A 19,375-nucleotide genomic window follows, 5' to 3' on the forward strand; every position below is an offset into this window, starting at 1 on the left:
TCTTATTATGCATTTATACTATGATCTCATATAATCATGTTATAGTTCATGCTTTTCTTAAAGATATACTTTATTTGTTTTGTCATGACCAATTAACTTCTCTGACTTATATATAATTGGCTATCGCCTGTACCCCTTAGATATATATACATTTGGGATGTGCTATTATTGACAGTTTACCCCATTATGCTTTCTTTTTCTCTCCGGTTGTATTTGACTATATATGTCTGTGGACTCGACAGTACGCATGGCTTCACTGTTCTCTGTGGTGTCCTCACTGGTCGTATCAATATTTGCTCCATGACGCGCGGTCACGTGGTTCCCCACGGCTTGCGGCATCATGGATCATATGACGCGGTTGCCGTGGATGCCGCGGTGATTGCCATGTGTCATGCCACACCCTCCCCACACCCATTGGCGGAGAGACTACACACCCCCTTTTCTATTGGCTCAAGGGCCCTTTTTAAACCCTACCCACCTTCACTGACGCCACCTCCTGACGAAGGCAGCCGTGCCGAAACGCGCATTAGGGTGAGTGCCATTGAGGAGAGTGTTCACATCCACTGTGGCTGTAAGTATTCTATAGGATTCATGCTACGCTCTTTTTGCTGCCGTTTTTTAATCTTTTTTCCTACTTAGGTGCATTTTCTAGGCTTTAATATGTATTAGGATATACTTTTACCCTGTAGCCTAAGGGGTCAGGGCACTGATACCACTTATAAAGATCTGCTCGCCCCGGTATGAGCTATCTATATTAGTACCTATATATAGACAGCGGTATGACTAACCTCTTATATAGCAACTACTTCTGACCTACCTCATAAGCACCTGCACTTTTATTGAATGCTTCACTGCATTTTAACAATATAATCTTATTTTTTGGCAGCCCAATTATGTATTTACATCAGAAAAGAATCATGTTAATTTGTCTCATGCTCCTCATTAGTGCTCCTCCATTGTTTTACTATTAAGTGTTTCTGCAGTTAATATTTTTTCCTGTATAAATTATAATTAATACAATTTTGTAATTTTTTCACTATTATATGGGACTCTGACTTGAAGTTTTTTCCTCTTGTTTCTTATGTATGGAGGACTATGTGAGGCCCATTATACTGTATGGAGGACTATGTAGGGCCCATTATACTGTATACTGGTCGGCCCACGACTTTGTCAAAGTTTTTCATTTTGTCCCTCTGCATGTTTTGAGCTTTACATCCCTGATGTAAAATCAGTTTGGGTAATGTACATGGAAATGGCAATAATGGAAAGCTGCTAACTGGACTTTGCTACAAGCCTCCTAATATAGCTGAACACGTAGAGGATGATATGCTGCAACATATTAAAAAGGCAACAAAAACAAGTCATGGTCAAAAGTGTTGGATCCCTTGAAATTGTTCCAGAAAATGAAGTAATTCTCCCAGAAAATTATTGAAATTACACGTTTTGTTATACTCGTTTATTTCCTTTGCATGTATTGGAACAACACAAGAAAACAGAGAAAAAAAGGCAAATTGAACATAATTTCACACAAAATAGGCCGGACAAAATTGTTGACACCTTGCCAAAATTGTGGGTAAACAACTTTATTTCAAGCATGTGAAGCTTGTTCAAACACAATTGTGGCAAGTAACAGGTGTGGGCAACATGAAAATCATAACTAAAATCAAATAAAAAAGGGAGAAGCTGACTCAATCTTTGCATTGTGTGCATATGTGTGCCACACTAAGCATGGAGAAAACAGAAAAAATCTCTTCAACAAGGGTAAACTAGATAATTAGTACGCTGTTGTGGCGCTTTCTGGTTAAAACATTTCCCACAATCTGAACATGAAAAAGACTTCGCCCCTGTTTGGGTTCTCTGGAGCTTATCAATATCAGATTTCTGGTTAAGACATTTTCCATATTCTGAACATGGAAAATTCTTCTCCCCTGTGTGAGTTCTCAGATGTTTGATAAGAGTTGATTTCTCTGTAAAACATTTCCCACATTCTGAATTATGTGTGAGTTTTGTGATGTTTGATAAGATTTGATTTTGCTGTAAAATATTTCCCACATTCTGAACATGAAAATGGCTTCTCCCCTGTGTGAGTTCTCTGATGTTGGAAAAGATTTGATTTCTTTGCAAAACATTTCCCACATTCTGAACATGAAAATGGCTTCTCTCCTGTGTGAGTTCTCTGATGGTTGATAAGAGTTGATTTCACTGTAAAACATTTTCCACATTCTGAACATGGAAAAGGCTTCTCCACTGTGTGCGTTCTCTGGTGCTTAAGAAAACTAGATTTCAGGTTAAAACATTTTCCACATTCTGAACATGGAAAAGGCTTTTCCCCTGTGTGAGTTGTCTGATGTTTGATAAGAGTAGATTTCTCAGTAAAACATTTCCCACATTCTGAACATGGAAAAGGCTTGTCCCCTGTGTGAGTTCTCTGATGTTTGATAAGATTTGATTTCACTGTAAAATATTTACCACATTCTGAACATGAAAATGGCTTCTCTCCTGTGTGAGTTCTCTGATGGTTGATAAGAGTTGATTTCTCTGTAAAACATTTCCCACATTCTGAACATGGAAAAGGCTTGTCCCCTGTGTGAGTTCTCTGATGTTGGAAAAGATTTGATTTCTTTGCAAAACATTTCCCACATTCTGAACATGAAAATGGCTTCTCTCCTGTGTGAGTTCTCTGATGGTTGATAAGAGTTGATTTCTCTGTAAAACATTTTCCACATTCCGAACATGGAAAAGGCTTGTCCCCTGTATGGGTTCTCTGATGTTTGAAAAGATTTGATTTCTGTACAAAACATTTCCCACAATCTGAACATGAAAAAGGCTTCTCCATTGTGTGAGTTCGCTGGTGCACAACAAGACATGATTTGTTGTTAAAACATTTCCCACAATCTGAACAGGAAAAAGGCTTCTCGCCTGTGTGGGTTCTCCAGTGGCTATCAAGATGCCCTTTCTGGTTAAAACACTTCCCACATTCTGAACATGAATAAGGCTTCTCACCTGTTTGAGTTCTCTGGTGCTTAAAAAAATTTGATTTGTGGTTAAAAAATTTCCCACATTCTGAACATGAAAATGGCTTCTCCCCTGTGTGAGTTCTCTGTTGTTTGATAAGAGTTGATTTCTCTGTAAAACATTTCCCACATTCTGAACAGAAAAAAGGCTTCTCTCCTGTGTGAGTTATCTGGTGCCTAACAATACTTGATTTTTGATTAAAACATCTCCCATACTTGGAGCAGGAAAATCTATTCTTCGCTGTGTGAATTTTTTGATGTTTAAGAAAAGACTTTTTGAGAGGAAAACTATTTCCATATTCTGAACGTGAAAATGTCTTCTTTGCATTAGAAGCAGTTTGTTTTTTAATGCTTATTTTGTGACTTTGATTTTCCTTAGTAGTTGGTAATGTATCAGAAGACAGGACCTGTTTCATAGGATCAGATGACAGATCTTTGCTGTGAAGGGATGATGGTAAATCTGGAGAAATGTCATTCACTTCAATTTTATCCTGTGGGATCTGAAAATTATCTGATTTGAAAATCGAAGATGTCAGCTGTCCCTCTGATCTCCTGGTACAGTCATCTGTCAAGAATAAAACCAATTATTATTTTTTAATAAAATTTTTTTGAATTTTATATTTTTGAACATTTCTACTTAAACTGTCTGTAAAAAATGCAAACTATATAAAAAAAAATCACTTATTCACCAGGACAATGACTATCTAATGGAAAACCTCATTCCATGAACCAGTGGAGCGTGGTGTTCAACTGTTTGTTCATTCTGCCTCCCAAATATGGAGTTAAAGGCGCAGGCTCTGTCCAGCCACTAAGATTAGGGTTGCTGGTACCTGTAGTACCATCGAGTCTGGCAGTATGGGTGTGTGTGCTGTCCAGCTGGAGTAATCTGCTCCTTGCTTCAGCCATTTGGAAAGCACCGCACCCTACTAAAGCTGGAAGCATATTGCCGGAAGCTGCCAGATACAGCCTTGTTCTCCTCTGGTTCAGTCCTCTGTGATCAGCTCCCGGCTTGTGTATTTGTGTCCTGTTGTGACCTCGGCCTGTTTACTGACTACTCTTGTGTCTTCTGATTTTGTATTTTCTCTGCCCTCCTGGTTCTGACCCGGCTACCTGACTATTCTTCTTCCCATGTCACTCCACCGAATAGCAGGTAACACTGTGGCCCAAGCCTAGGGGTCTCTGTGTTAGTCCAGATCCATGTAGAGGGGTTAAAGGGTGATGAGCAAAGTAATTTATGAAATCTATAAAAGGGGTAGATAAAACAAGCCTGTTCGTGGTGGCCATCTTTTGAGCTTCCAGGTGACCAAGACCAGCTCCCCCAATACATTGTGTCTGCAAACTATTCCAGCAAAATCTGCATTCCTAATAGCTTAAAGGCGCTTCGTCCCTTCTTATCCTGCCATGTGCCCAGACAGTAGTGTACAACCGTATATAGGGGATTGTCAGATTCAAGAGAAGTTGGAAAATAATTTGTAAGATCCATTTGTTTCCTATTATCCTTTGTGAAGAATTCCAAAGTTATCACCGCATAAAGTGACACACGTCAGATTTAAAAAATGGGGCCTGATTAGAAACATAATACTGGCTGCAGGAAGGGGTTAAATCAGAGGATTACTGAAGTCAAAAACTGTGATTATACACAATAAAACATCTACTGAAATGATCAAACTCAACAGTCTTCATCAGAGAAAAATGAGTAACTAGTGGTGAAACCTCTCTGGGGTAATTAGAGTATGGGGCTCGGTGGCTTTTGGCAATCTAAACTATCGTAAGGGACAATATTTTCTGTCAGATGAGTGTCAAGAAGAAATATTAGACATTTAAAGTGAACTTTTTTATAATAGTGCAGAGCTGAGGGGTCTTAAATTTAGATCTCGGGCATTTGGAAGAGGCAATGGAGACCTTTTTGAAAGACTACCAGGGAGTTACAGAGTCAAATAAGTGAGGCCGGCCGATCCCACCACAATCAAACTATCATACAGAATGAACTTGTGAAAAAAAGGAAAGAATATATAAACACTAGATGGTGGCCCGATTCAAACGCATTGGGTATTCTAGAATATGTATGTGGCCGACCGGGCGCGACTAATAAGCGAAGCAGCATTTAAATGGGTTGTGCACTACTTTAAATTAACCCCCAAATGTATCCCTCCAGGGCCCTTAATGAATTTTGTCATTACGTCATGTTGTCAATACTGCTTGTGACAACATCGCTGACCACGCACAGCCAGCACGTAATTCCTCCGGCTGCAGCCGGCTCTTGCTTCCGCTTACATCACGACTATTTGGGGCTGTAGCCAGGGGTCTCCTGTTCCGCGTACCACGGTGAATGATGGGGTGTGGGCGGGGTTGTCCCCCATCGTGTCACACCCAGCATCCACTGCGCGCTTTGTCAATGAATGCGTGTGCGGTGAATGCCGGGTGTGACGGGATGGGGGATAACCCCGGCCACAGCCCATCACTCATCGTGGAACGCGAAACAGGAGACTGCTTGGCGGCAGCTGCAAATAGTCGTGACATAAGCGGAAGCAAGAGCCGGCTGCAGCCGGGGGTCACATGCTGCCTGTGCGCGGTGACCCGAGTATAAGCAGAGACCCCGAATTTTACAACAAAAAACTGGGAAAATTTATTGACTTGAGTATAAGCCTAGGGTGGGAAATGCAGCAGCTACCGATAAATTTCTATATCCCGAGGCCGGACCAATCAGCGACGCGGGATTTCCTGGACAGAAGGACAGACAGACAGGATAAGACGATTATATACATGAGATGTAACATCCCCAACAACAACGTGTGTATGAGGGGAGAAATCCAACACTAAACTGGAGTTGAACTTGTTTATGGCGGACCATTGGAGCTACTGTGAGTCCTGACCAGAGTAGAGAAAGTATTAGCGCCCCCATTTCAGGAGAGATTGTGCAGTTATCTGAATTTCTTAGGATTGAAAACATAATATAGTTTCTGATTAGTGTTGAGCGAATTTGTTCGGCATTTCAAATTCGGGTTCGTGTTCGGGCGCGTCTGATTTTTTGGCGTGAACAGGCCGGAACCCCGAAAACAAACCCAAATTTGAAATGCCGAACAAATTCGCTCAATACTATTTATGATGTGGAGTGAATCCATGAAACCAGGGCTGGAGCCAACACATCTCCTGCAGGCGTGAATAAATGTATATTACAGCCATCAGCCACGCACAGCTTAGAGATATATCATGGCACAGGTGTAATGTTTTTTGTATAGTTTATCACAATCCTGTTTGAAGTTAGTTGGTTTTAAAAGAAACAGAACAGTCAGGATAAAGGGAAACTCTGGTGTTATTGTACAGAAATTCACACTTGGCCCTCACTGCACATTTAATGTTGTAGATCATAAAAGTGAAGTTTGGCCAGAAAGACTGGACCTGGTCTTGTAGGGACCATATGAGGACATTCAGCAGCACAGAAGGGAGAGAAGGTAGATTCATCCAATAAGATATCAGGAATCTAAGAAGCCAACAGCATCATTACCCTCCGCTTTCTCTTACAGACCATCATAATATTTTTCTTCAACTGATTTTCTTATTTGTCAGCACATTCTACGTACACTGTCATTTGGATTTGTAGTTTACAGATCTGGGCAAGTAACGGTCAGCGTCTCCTAATCCCAGGGGGTAGGTGGATCCTCCAGTTTGTAAATTCTATAGAAAAGGGCTTTCACAATTACACAACGTAATTTGAACATTTTCGCACGGAGGAGAATGTTGTGGTCTAGCGGCAAAATGGTGATCACACGATTGTGATACGGCCGGACTACATGACTAATAAAGCAGCCACAGCCAGTGACCGAGAAGAGTCTGTGACTTCTCAGAATTTAGTGGTTACTACTCACCTGGGTAGTCATATGTAGGAATCTCCTCTTTACACCGCTCATCACCCCTCACATATGTCTCTGTCGTATTAATATGGGTCAGATCTTCACCCTGAAACAAATATTGTAAAAGTCACAGACAGATGGAAAAGTCACCTCTATGATCAGCTCTATCCTGCCATCTCCACCTTTCTCATTACACAAGTATAAAACATATAATACAGGTGGATAAAACAAGACTGAGCACAAGACCTTCACAGCCGTCTACACATCATAGGGGAGATCTCATGACATCTTATCTCCATCTACCTGATGATCCTGAGGAACATTGGGATCTTCTTGTTTACAGTCCTGTGGAAGAAGAGGATGGGGACATCTCTCTGGTGTTGTCCTCTTACTGGATAGATCTGGAGGAAACACATGCAGGGACTGAATTCATTCTTTACATACAGATAATTATAGGCCGTGTGTATTTAGTCCTGTCTATTACCTGGAGATGTGAGGGGCTGGTGAACCTCCATCATGACGTCCTTGTACAGATCTTTGTGTCCTTCTAAATACTCCCACTCCTCCATGGAGAAATAGACGGCGACATCCTGACACCTTATAGGAACCTGACACATACAATGATACCATCATATCCCCGATCCCTTCATAGTGTTACTGTATAATGTCCCAGCAGTGTCACCTCTCCAGTCAGCAGCTCAATCATCTTGTAGGTGAGTTCTAGGATCTTCTGGTCATTGATGTCCTCATGTATGAAGGGGTGAGATGGAGGTCCCGTGATTAATCTCTGGTTATGGAGAGACACATTAATAAATCTCACTCCAGACATTTCCAGAGTCCTCACCTCTCCAGTTCTGTCCATCTGATATTCCCATAGATAAGAATGATGTAATGTGACGTCATCAGAATCTCTCACCTCTCCAGTAAGACGGAAGAGGATCTCTAGGGTGAGGTGTAATATAGTCTCCCCAATCTTGTCCATCATTTTCCTGGATAAATCACGATCTTCACTGAGAGGATCCGGTATTTTAGAGATCTGAATAAGAAAAAGATAAGCTGATGGAACATCATAAAAATCCTGTGTAATAATACAATTGCTGGAGATAATAAGGGGAAACATATGAGGAGATTTATTATTTTCCAGCATTTAGTTTTTTCTTTACATCTAATAATAAAACCTTTATATTTTAGGCCACAGACAACAAACAGTTTCTTCCTCGGAGACTGCAGCTGAACACGTTTCTCATAGAATCATCTTCCATAACTTTAATTCTCGTCTCATTTTCCGACACTGGAATTGGAATTAGCAATACTGCAGGAGAAATTTATTTCACGTGACATGAGAAATAACTACTTTATGATGAGGCAACATCTTCTACTACGGATCTAAAACCATATTTGGCCACAGTCCATCACTGACTACATCACCACCGGCCGTCTATATGAATGTTTCCCGTCTTCCCCGAACTGTAATCTTCTATCACGTTAGATCTCATATCTGATTCACACACAGAAGTTTGAGGCTTTTATAAAAGCTGTTTTGTTTGCACAAACACCGCGGACAGAAATGATTTGATACTAAAGTCTACATGTATAGTGTATTATGGGGTTTATTTCTGGCCTTAGGCTTTCCTATATTACAAGAAAACCCCCAGAAAAAAAGCAGATATTAAAATGTTTCAAAAGAAAATTGGCAGAAACAATTCTTGTAAAAAGAAAAAACATGCAAAAAGCAGAAGACCCATGTTGTCATTTTTTTAACAAGTTAAACAGTTGTTTTTGGTTTTATGTGAATTCTTTTGGGCACCAGAACATAGATGTACACCGCAGGGATGGCACAGGTGTGGCTGCAATAAAATCCCTGGCAGTTTAACCACTAGCTCCTGCAAAAAGCAAACATGGCATCTAAGAAGGTGTGACAGAGTTCGGCTGAATGCCCCTCCTCCCCCCAAGTACTCGATAGTATGGGGCTGACTCGTTCCTACAATACTTAAATGCCTAATAATGGTTTCTGGGCCTGCAATGTACAAAAGTCTATTAGGCCGGGCCAGAGGCAGCATTCCATAAGTTACCTTTTAACGCCTCCATAAACATTAGACTAAAGTTGCATGGAAGCACAGATTTTTGTCGACTATATAATGTATTTGAGGGCCTCCCTACCGATGCAGTCAGTCATACAAATCACAGGAAAGCTGGAATATTTATGTATGGGGGAGTCTCTGGAGAGATAGCCGTCTGCCAAATGACAGTTCAGCCACCACTTATCTCATGTGTATGGGGCCGTTGGTATTACACTGACAGGCAGGGATAATACACGTCACTACAGTAGTACAGTGCATCACCGGAGCAATCAGAGGCTTCTGTGTTTACAAAAAAGGTTTAAAAAAAAGCTTTAAAGTGAAAATATTACAGTTTTAGCAAAAATAAATATTTGTCACTATAGGGAAAACATCATATAATGGTAAAATGGAGTCGAAGGTCAGCTCACTGTTTATTCAATGTACCTTGTCTGAAGATCACCGCATGGAGCCGACCTGGTCAGGGATTGTGAAGACCCGGGGTCTTCCGTGGGCGTAACGTTACTCAAACAACACAGGGTGAGGGTAAAACAGCGTGGCAATACTTTATTGAACCACAAAGCGGACAATAAAGACACAGAATAGTCCCAGCAAATACCCAAGATGGTACAACATTACATAGTCTCACCCTTAATTCTCCACCCACCTGGGACAGAAGAGCTGTGACTTTGGAGACTTCCAGGCTGACTACCTCCACCAGTGGCCCCCCACTTCTGGCGGGCCCCCACAGAGAGAAGGTAGCGGCAAGCTTAGGAAGCCAACAGTCCATCGAGGTACAAGACCAGGAGACCCGATGGTCCCATCCTGGCCTCTCCGAGAGTTTTTATGGGGCCAGGCGACCGGTGGGTCCCTCCTAGCAACCCCAAAACAACATATCCATGAGGCCAAGTGACTTTTTCGTCCTCTCCTGGACTCCCCAAAAGTATCCATGGTCTCTCTGATGGTTAATGGAGCAGATCTGAATCTTTCTAGTCAGGGCCAATACCCTTAGACTAGAATCATGTAGAATGCAAATCTGTGTCTCTTTAGATGACATGCAATCCATCTACTTTCCTGAAGGATGTCTCCCATTCTCCTTCTGATGTTCCTTGATTCTCTGTCCCAAGTCTCATTCTGTCTACAGCACTACAGACATCTTTGTTTATATTCACATCTGTGTGAGGTCATCAGGCCCAGGTAAAAGAGGTAAAGGTGCAGGGATCACCTATCATTGTTTGAGCTAATCTATTTACATAGTTGGTATCACAGGGGCTGTTGTAACTAAACTTTCAGCTGACTTAGTACAATTTGTCATTAGCATAGTAAACATGATTGTTTCCAAACGAATAGAATTCAGCATTCAGGGTTATACAAATACTATGACCTTTTTTGATCAGCAAGAGAAATACAAATACATTTGTAAGTCAACACAACACGATAGTGTATTTCTCTTGACTTAACAAATCTAATCGTCTAGCTTATTAAGATTTTATTCTGTATCTTCACAGGGACATTTCAAGTAGAGAAAGGAGGAGAGATCGATTCTCCAGCATTGTCTATATTGTTAAAACCTCACATTTTTTTGCAAATTCATAAAAACTGTTGTGATGGCATACCACCAAGTGCCCACATACCAAACCAATGCTTACTCCTGATTTGCAACATGTGAGTCTCTGTGATACTTTTATATCCTTCCATTTGGAACGCCTGAGTTTCTGTTGATTACAGAGTACTTCTCAGACAATTTAACCCTGTATTGTATGGAAGAAAATGATAATACATGTGAGGAGCTGCCCACTTACTAAAGACTATGATACTTTTCCAGCACGGACCACCATTTTCGTCAATATTATTATTGTGTGTTATTAGTGATTTACTTGTTATGTTTTATATAGTTCTGCATACTTGTCAGTATGTAAGATTCACTTGTAAAATGTCCTGGCAAAATGTCCAGCATTTCACTAATCTCAGGAGTCCATTGTTTCAGCAACCAATAATCTCATTAGGTGAGTGTAGATTGTAGACACAGTGGAGCCGTCACCACAGGGGTCTTACAAGCAGTCTCAGATGAAGGCTTCTGTAGCGCCGGCGTCCCTGCCCTCTGCTAGGCAGGGACGCTGTTCCCCTCACCGCTCTGCTCCGTGCCCGGCGTCCCTCTCCCGCTCTGCTGGCAGCGCGCGCTCCTTCCCGGCCACTGTGCTTAGGGCGCGCGCGCTCTCCCTTCCTCTTAAAGGGGCCGCGCGCGCCGTCCTAAGGAGTCCCCGGCCAATGGCCGGAGGACTTTACCATATATAAGGCACCTCCTCCAAAATGGAGGTGCCCGAGCAATGTTGTTGCACTGTTCTACTCTGCTTCAGCCCTCAGGTCCCGTTGCCAGTTACCTGCCAGTTACCTGCCTGATTCCTGCCAGAGTCCTGCCAGTTTGCTGTCTGTTTCCTGCCTGTTATTCCTGCTACCTGCTTGCCAGCCTGAGGTCCGACGGTCTGCCTTACAACTCCGGTCAGTCTGTCTAAGGACCAACTTGCCCGCTCACCTGGGAGCGCACATCAGCTACCTGCCTGCCTGCCAGAGGTCCGACGGTCTGCCTTACAACTCCAGTCAGTCTGTCTAAGGACCAACTTGCCCGCTCACCTGGGAGCGCTTCTCCGCTACCTGCCTGCTTGCCTGCCCGGAGGCTCCGCCGTCACGTGCTGTGACCACCAGCTATTCCAGAGACTCTTGCCCGCTCACCTGGGAGCGCTTCTCCGCTACCTGCCTGCTTGCCTGCCCGGAGGCTCCGTCGTCACGTGCTGTGACCACCAGCCATTCCAGAGACTCTTGCCCGCTCACCTGGGAGCGCTTCTCCGCTACCTGCCTGCTTGCCTGCCCGGAGGCTCCGCCGTCACGTGCTGTGACCACCAGCTATTCCAGAGACTCTTGCCCGCTCACCTGGGAGCGCTTCTCCGCTACCTGCCTGCTTGCCTACCTGGAGGTTCAGCCATCACAGGTCGTACCTACCCATTACCTAGAGACTGCCCCGGTCACTTGCCGTGACCTCCAGCCCGTTCACCCAGAGACTGCCCCGGTCACTTGCCGTGATCCCCAGCCCGTTCTTCCAGAGACTGTCCCGGTCACCTACTGTGACTGCCTGCCTGGTCGCCACCCGCTCCCTTACAAGGACCGCCCCCTTGTATAGTAGCTCAGAGGTTCCGCCTCCCAGACCCGTTACAGTTTGCTCGGGCCATGGAACCCGGTTGCACCCAAGCTCCCTCGCTCTCGGACCTGTGTCATGAACTGTCCCGTCAAAGGTCCCAACAGGAGTCCATCCTGGGTCACCTGCGGAATGTCAATACTCGCCTGGACACTCTGACTGCTCCACCAACATCCTCCGCCAGTGCCATGTCTCGCAATCCGGCAGCTCCGCTGTCCACTAACACCATGATATCCTACCCCGGACCTCGGCTTTCTGCACCTCCTCGCTTCGGAGGAGACTCAGCCCAGGCTCGGGGCTTCATAAATCAGTGCACCCTGCACTTTGAACTATTGTCCCACCAGTTTAACTCCGACCGAGCCAAAATTGCATTCATCATGTCCCATCTCACCGGGGAGGCCCTGGCCTGGCTAAATCCTCTATGGGAGAGAGGAGACCCCCTGGTGTCCAACTTGCCTGCTTTTCTCACGGCTTTCCGGAAAGTCTTCGACGAACCCGGACGGAAGACCTCATCCGCATCATCGTTGCTACGCCTCCGTCAGGAAAGTCTCACCGTGGGCCAATATGCCATACGGTTCCGTACCCTTGCCTCGGAGCTGGCCTGGGAAAACGACGCTCTGGTTTCCGTCTTCTGGGAGGGTCTGTCCGGCCGTATTAAAGATGAACTTGCCGGTCGGGACATTCCTACCACTCTCGATGACTTAATAACTCTTGCCACCCGGATTGACCTACGGTTCCAGGAGCGTGCCAGAGAGGTCACCCGTCACTCCTTCTGTCTCTAACCAGGTACACCCTCCTGAGCCTATGCAGGTCGATCAGACCAAGATGGTCAAGACCCGTCAGGACTTACGCCGTGCCGAGGGGACCTGCTTCTACTGTGGCAGTAAGGAGCACCGGATCCGTGCCTGCCCGGAGAGGTCGGGAAACGCCTGTGTCTAGGTTCGCTCAGAGAGGTCCACCTAGACAAGAATAAATCCTCTCCATCCCTGCTGATGTCAGTTTCAATCGTCTACGGGGAGAACCGTTATTTCGAACTAGCCCAACTGGACTCTGGAGCAGCCGGGAATCTTATTTCACAGTCCCTGGTAGAGAAATACCGCATCCCCACCAAACCTCTGGCTGTACCCTTGTCTGTTGCTGCCGTGGATGGGGGGCTCTTACCACGCCCCATCCAACTCATCACCGAATCCATTACTCTGCAGGTGGGAATGCTGCATTCTGAAAGTATCTCCTTCCATGTTCTGCCTGGACTCTCTCACGCCCTCTTGCTGGGCCTGCCTTGGCTCCAGAGACATGCACCCGTTCTTGACTGGCAGACCGGAGAAGTCCTTCGCTGGGGACAGGGCTGCCATAAGACCTGTCTGGTTCCCGTTCATCCCGTCCGTCCTTCTCCTACCCCAGCTAATCTACCTGGACTTCCGATTCCTTATTGGTCTTATGCTGATGTCTTTAATAAAAAGGAGGCAGAGACACTACCCCCTCATAGACCATACGACTGCCCTATCGACCTGTTACCTGGTACTTCTCCTCCCCGTGGGCGTATTTATCCATTATCCGCTGCTGAGACCCGGTCGATGTCCGAATATATTGAGGAGAATCTGGCCAGGGGATTCATCCGGAAATCTACCTCCCCGGCGGGAGCAGGCTTCTTTTTCGTCAAAAAGAAGGACGGCTCTCTCCGTCCCTGCATAGACTATAGAGGCCTTAACCAGATCACGGTGAAGAATAAGTACCCCCTTCCGCTCATTCCGGAGTTATTTGATCGTCTGAGGGGGGCTAGAATCTTCACCAAACTGGACCTCCGTGGGGCGTACAATCTGGTTCGTATCCGTCAGGGGGATGAATGGAAGACGGCATTCAACACCCGGGACGGCCACTATGAATATCTGGTAATGCCCTTTGGCCTCTGTAACGCTCCTGCCGTCTTTCAAGAGTTGGTCAATGACATCTTCCGGGACCTTCTCTACTCCTGCGTAGTGGTGTACCTGGACGACATCTTGGTCTTCTCTCCGGATCTCCAGACTCACCGGAGGGATGTTCGTCAGGTCCTGCTCAGGCTCAGGCAGAACCATCTCTACGCTAAATATGAGAAGTGCCTCTTTGAGCAGACCTCGCTTCCGTTTCTGGGCTACATTATCTCTCAGACCGGCCTACAAATGGATCCTGAGAAACTGTCTGCCATCGAGAAATGGCCCCGACCAGAGGGGTTGAAGGCTATTCAACGGTTCCTGGGCTTCGCCAACTATTACCGCCTCTTCATCCCGCACTTCTCTTCCCGGACTGCCCCAATTTCCGCGCTCACCCGTAAGGGTACAAATCCCAAAGAGTGGCCGCCCGAAGCAGAGGAGGCCTTTCTTTCCCTAAAACAGGCCTTCTCTTCCGCCCCGGTGCTGCATCGCCCGGACGGCAACAAGCAGTTCTTCCTGGAAGTTGACGCCTCCTCCTCTGGAGCCGGAGCGGTACTTACTCAAAAATCATCTTCCGGGAGAATGGTAACTTGTGGCTTCTTCTCCAAACTCTTCTCCTCTTCTGAGCGCAACTATTCCATAGGAGACCGAGAGTTATTGGCCATCAAGCTGGAGTTGGAGGAGTGGCGTTACCTACTCGAGGGGGCTCTTCATCCGGTAATAATTTACACTGACCACAAGAACTTGGCTTACCTCCAGCATGCCCAGAGACTTAACCCGCGCCAAGCCCGGTGGTCCTTGTTTTTTGCTCGCTTTGATTTTGTTCTTCATTTTCGCCCGGCTGACAAAAACGTCAAAGCAGACGCCTTGTCCCGATCCTTTCTGGTGTCCGATCTCGAGGAAGAACCTAAACATATCATCGATCCCGCCAGAGTAATGCAGGTGGCTCCCGTGAGTCTAAATCGTCTCCCTCCCGGTAAGACGTTTGTTTCAGTACCTGATCGGGAGAAGATCCTACACTGGGGCCATTCGTCTAAACTAGCTGGCCACGCCGGTCAGAAAAAGACCCTCCAGCTTATTGCCCGGCACTATTGGTGGCCTACCCTGCACAAGGACATAATAGACTTTGTTTCTGCCTGTGTGTCCTGCGCCCGCAACAAAGTCCCGAGACATCTGCCAGCCGGACGCCTCCTTCCGCTTCCTGTACCTGCTGCCCCCTGGCAGCATATAGCAATGGACTTTATAACTGATCTCCCCGTCTCTTCCGGTTGTACGGTCATTTGAGTGGTCGCTGACCGCTTTTCCAAGATGGCTCACTTTATTCCCCTGCCAGGCCTTCCGTCTGCACCCGAGCTGGCTAAAGACTTTATCCGCCACATCTTCCGTCTTCATGGCCTGCCCCTCCACATCGTGTCGGATCGTGGGGTACAGTTCACCTCACGTTTCTGGAGAGCCACTTGTAAACTACTAGACGTCACCCTGGACTTCTCTTCCGCTTACCACCCACAGTCCAATGGTCAAGTGGAGCGGATCAATCAGAACCTGACCAGTTACCTCCGGCACTTCGTTAATGCCCACCATTCTGACTGGGTGGATCTCCTACCATGGGCCGAGTTCTCTTATAATAATCACGAGAGCGAATCCTCCTCCAAATCCCCGTTTTTTGTAGTCTTTGGTCAGCATCCTCGGATTCCTTTTCCTGTCTCCACCTCTGTGGACAACCCGGCTGCGGAATCTCTCGTTAGCAAATTTTCCTCCATATGGGAGAGTACCCGGTCCGCACTCCTTCTGTCATCCGAGCGTATGAAAAGACACGCTGACAAAAAACGCCTGGATCCTCCACAATTTCGTCCAGGAGATAAAGTCTGGCTCTCATCTAAATATGTTCGACTCAAGATACCTTCTTACAAGTTAGGGCCTCGGTTCATCGGTCCTCTGGAGGTCATCAGTCAGATCAACCCGGTGGCCTATAAATTGAAACTCCCGGCCAACTTACGGATCCCTAACTCCTTCCATGTATCTCTCCTCAAACCCGTGGTGCTTAACTCTTTTTCCAAGTCTACAGGTACGCCTCCTGCTCCGGTTTCTGCTGAGGACGAGTTTGAGGTAGAGAACATTCTTGCCACCAAAAGGGTAAGAGGAAAGACCTTTTTTCTAGTAGATTGGAAGGGGTTTGGTCCTGAGGAGAGAACGTGGGAGCCCCGGGAGAACATCCATGCCCCTCTCATCCTAGCTAAATTTCTATCTGGCCTAAAAAAGGGGGGGCCTAAAGGGGGGGGTACTGTAGTGCCGGCGTCCCTGCCCTCTGCTAGGCAGGGACGCTGTTCCCCTCACCGCTCTGCTCCGTGCCCGGCGTCCCTCTCCCGCTCTGCTGGCAGCGCGCGCTCCTTCCCGGCCACTGTGCTTAGGGCGCGCGCGCGCGCTCTCCCTTCCTCTTAAAGGGGCCGCACGCGCCGTCCTAAGGAGTCCCCGGCCAATGGCCGGAGGACTTTACCATATATAAGGCACCTCCTCCAAAATGGAGGTGCCCGAGCAATGTTGTTGCACTGTTCTACTCTGCTTCAGCCCTCAGGTCCCGTTGCCAGTTACCTGCCAGTTACCTGCCTGATTCCTGCCAGTTTGCTGTCTGTTTCCTGCTTGTTATTCCTGCTACCTGCTTGCCAGCCTGAGGTCCGACGGTCTGCCTTACAACTCCGGTCAGTCTGTCTAAGGACCAACTTGCCCGCTCACCTGGGAGCGCACATCAGCTACCTGACTGCCTGCCAGAGGTCCGACGGTCTGCCTTACAACTCCAGTCAGTCTGTCTAAGGACCAACTTGCCCGCTCACCTGGGAGCGCTTCTCCGCTACCTGCCTGCTTGCCTGCCCGGAGGCTCCGCCGTCACGTGCTGTGACCACCAGCTATTCCAGAGACTCTTGCCCGCTCACCTGGGAGCGCTTCTCCGCTACCTGCCTGCTTGCCTGCCCGGAGGCTCCGTCGTCACGTGCTGTGACCACCAGCCATTCCAGAGACTCTTGCCCGCTCACCTGGGAGCGCTTCTCCGCTACCTGCCTGCTTGCCTGCCCGGAGGCTCCGCCGTCACGTGCTGTGACCACCAGCTATTCCAGAGACTCTTGCCCGCTCACCTGGGAGCGCTTCTCCGCTACCTGCCTGCTTGCCTACCTGGAGGTTCAGCCATCACAGGTCGTACCTACCCATTACCTAGAGACTGCCCCGGTCACTTGCCGTGACCTCCAGCCCGTTCACCCAGAGACTGCCCCGGTCACTTGCCGTGATCCCCAGCCCGTTCTTCCAGAGACTGTCCCGGTCACCTACTGTGACTGCCTGCCTGGTCGCCACCCGCTCCCTTACAAGGACCGCCCCCTTGTATAGTAGCTCAGAGGTTCCGCCTCCCAGACCCGTTACAGCTTCTAGAATATTCTTCATTGCTTTAGCGAACAGTAAATGCTTAAGGGAAAGGGTGTCATCACTTCTGAGCTGGGAGGGGGCTGACCCCAGAGAAGGAGAGGAGAGACATGTTTTAGTTTTGGGAGTTGGTGGAAGGATGCCGGAGGGTTAGGATTTGTGGCTGTGGACCTGGAGCTGATGGATGGCTTACGGAGTGTTGAAGATCTGTTATCAACTAAAGTGGATAAACGTGCTTCAGTTGTGGATATGACATTAGGATTTAAACTTCATTGAAGAACTGCTGCTACTGGATATCTGTGCTTTCATCTGTCGTCTAGAGGATCATGGACTGTGGCTACAGACTATACTGGCTGGAGATACGAAATCTGTGGGCCAACCAAAAGATGGGAGACAGTGGGCATCGCCTGATACAAAGCCAGGGGAACTACTGATCCCAGGTTGAGAACTTAAGGACTGAGAGAACTGTATTTTGGGCCATTTACCTGGAATTGCTGCATTACCATGGCTGTGATTAATAAAATATTGTTGCATCGTTAACCTGCCTAGGTGATTACATACAACCCACAACCTCAGATCTCTACAATACACAAATACAACTCGTGCATCAGACATTCAATAAAATCACTGGAAATTAAAGACAAATACAATTAATTGTACTGTAATATTAATCCTGTCTGATGTCCATTCCCTGTGGGGCTCAAGTGTGTAATTTAAATATCCAATATGACTTTCTATTTAAGATTTTTCTTTTCATATCTCCACCTCTTAATGGTTTATAAGACTTTTCTATTCCTAATATCTGAAGGATCTGATATCCCCTTTATGTTTTTGTGAAAAGCGTCTTGAAACCACAGACAGGTTTAATGTTGTGGGATTGATTACGTCAGATAAATGTCTTCTAATACATGTTTATACATATAGCGGATCTGACGTGCATCCCACGTATTGTAGTTAACTCTCTATTAAATAGATGACCCCTATAGTGCTACAATTGATGAAATTGTGTATTGCAAATTGCTGTCCCGTTAGGTTTTCTTCAAATATGTCGGCTTTCTTAAGATAGTTGCATGCTTTACAGGATATATATCCACATTTTAAAAAATCCTTAGGCTGTGTGCCCACTATGCGTTTTTCAAGCGCTTTTGATGTGGATTTTCGGCAGCGTGAACGCTTGCAAAACACTTGTTAATCCGTGCCCCATGATCCCCAATGAAAATCTGCATGTTTTGTGCCCATGCTGCAGAATTTTCCACAGTGGATTTTCCTTGCGGGCTAATCCGCAGCATGTCCATTATTTGTGCATTTCTGCTTGCGGATTTGATGTCCCAATGCACTTGAAAAACGCAAGTCAAATCCGCATGTAAAAACTCTGCAAAAATGCGTGTAAAATCAGCAAGCATTTTTGACTGCCAAGACCATGCAGAAATGCTGCAGAAATGTTCTGCTTCATTTCTGCATCGTGGGCACATACCCTTTGGCTATGTGCCCACGATGCAGAAAAGCTCCAGATTTTTCCTAAGCGTTTCTGCATCTCCGTGGCAGAAAAAACGCATGAGGATTGTACATGTGTTTTTCCGGCCAGGGACAAGCAGAAGTGAAGCATTTTTGCATGCATTTCTGCATGCGGGTTATCAAGCGCTTTCCAAGCGATTTTAGCATCATTTGGAAAGTGCTTGACAACTTGCAAAGGGCATGGTTTTATATAGTACCGGACATTCAGTGTCTCCCACTCACACACCACCTCTTCATCTCGCCCCCTATCTGTCGGTGTCCCCCAAGGTTCAGTTCTAGGACCCCTGCTCTTCTCCATCTACACCTTAGGCCTGGGACAGCTCATAGAGTCTCATGGGTTTCATTATCACCTCTATGCCGATGACACACAGATCTACCTCTCTGGACCCGATATCACCTCCTTATTAACCAAAATCCCACAATGTCTGTCTGCTAT

The 19,375-nt window shown here is 46.4% G+C and overlaps 1 protein-coding gene across 1 annotated transcript in view; it reads right to left on the reverse strand.

Moving 5' to 3' along the window:
- Nucleotides 1–1,514: 1,514 nt before the first annotated feature.
- Nucleotides 1,515–19,375, reverse strand: part of LOC141197730 (uncharacterized) — a 29,773-nt gene continuing 11,912 nt past the window's right edge. The window contains exons 2-7 of the mRNA XM_073662815.1: nt 7,782–7,901; nt 7,548–7,652; nt 7,350–7,473; nt 7,169–7,266; nt 6,881–6,971; nt 1,515–3,579 (exon numbers count right to left, since the gene is read on the reverse strand). Coding sequence (XP_073518916.1) covers nt 1,994–3,579; nt 6,881–6,971; nt 7,169–7,266; nt 7,350–7,473; nt 7,548–7,652; nt 7,782–7,850 — 2,073 coding nt within the window. The 5' untranslated portion in view covers nt 7,851–7,901 and the 3' untranslated portion in view covers nt 1,515–1,993. The remainder of the gene's footprint in view (nt 3,580–6,880; nt 6,972–7,168; nt 7,267–7,349; nt 7,474–7,547; nt 7,653–7,781; nt 7,902–19,375) is intronic.

This window comes from Phyllobates terribilis, unplaced genomic scaffold (assembly GCF_046119375.1).
Source record: "Phyllobates terribilis strain yellow unplaced genomic scaffold, ASM4611937v1 Scaffold_86__1_contigs__length_6382490, whole genome shotgun sequence".
NCBI lineage: Eukaryota > Metazoa > Chordata > Amphibia > Anura > Dendrobatidae > Phyllobates > Phyllobates terribilis.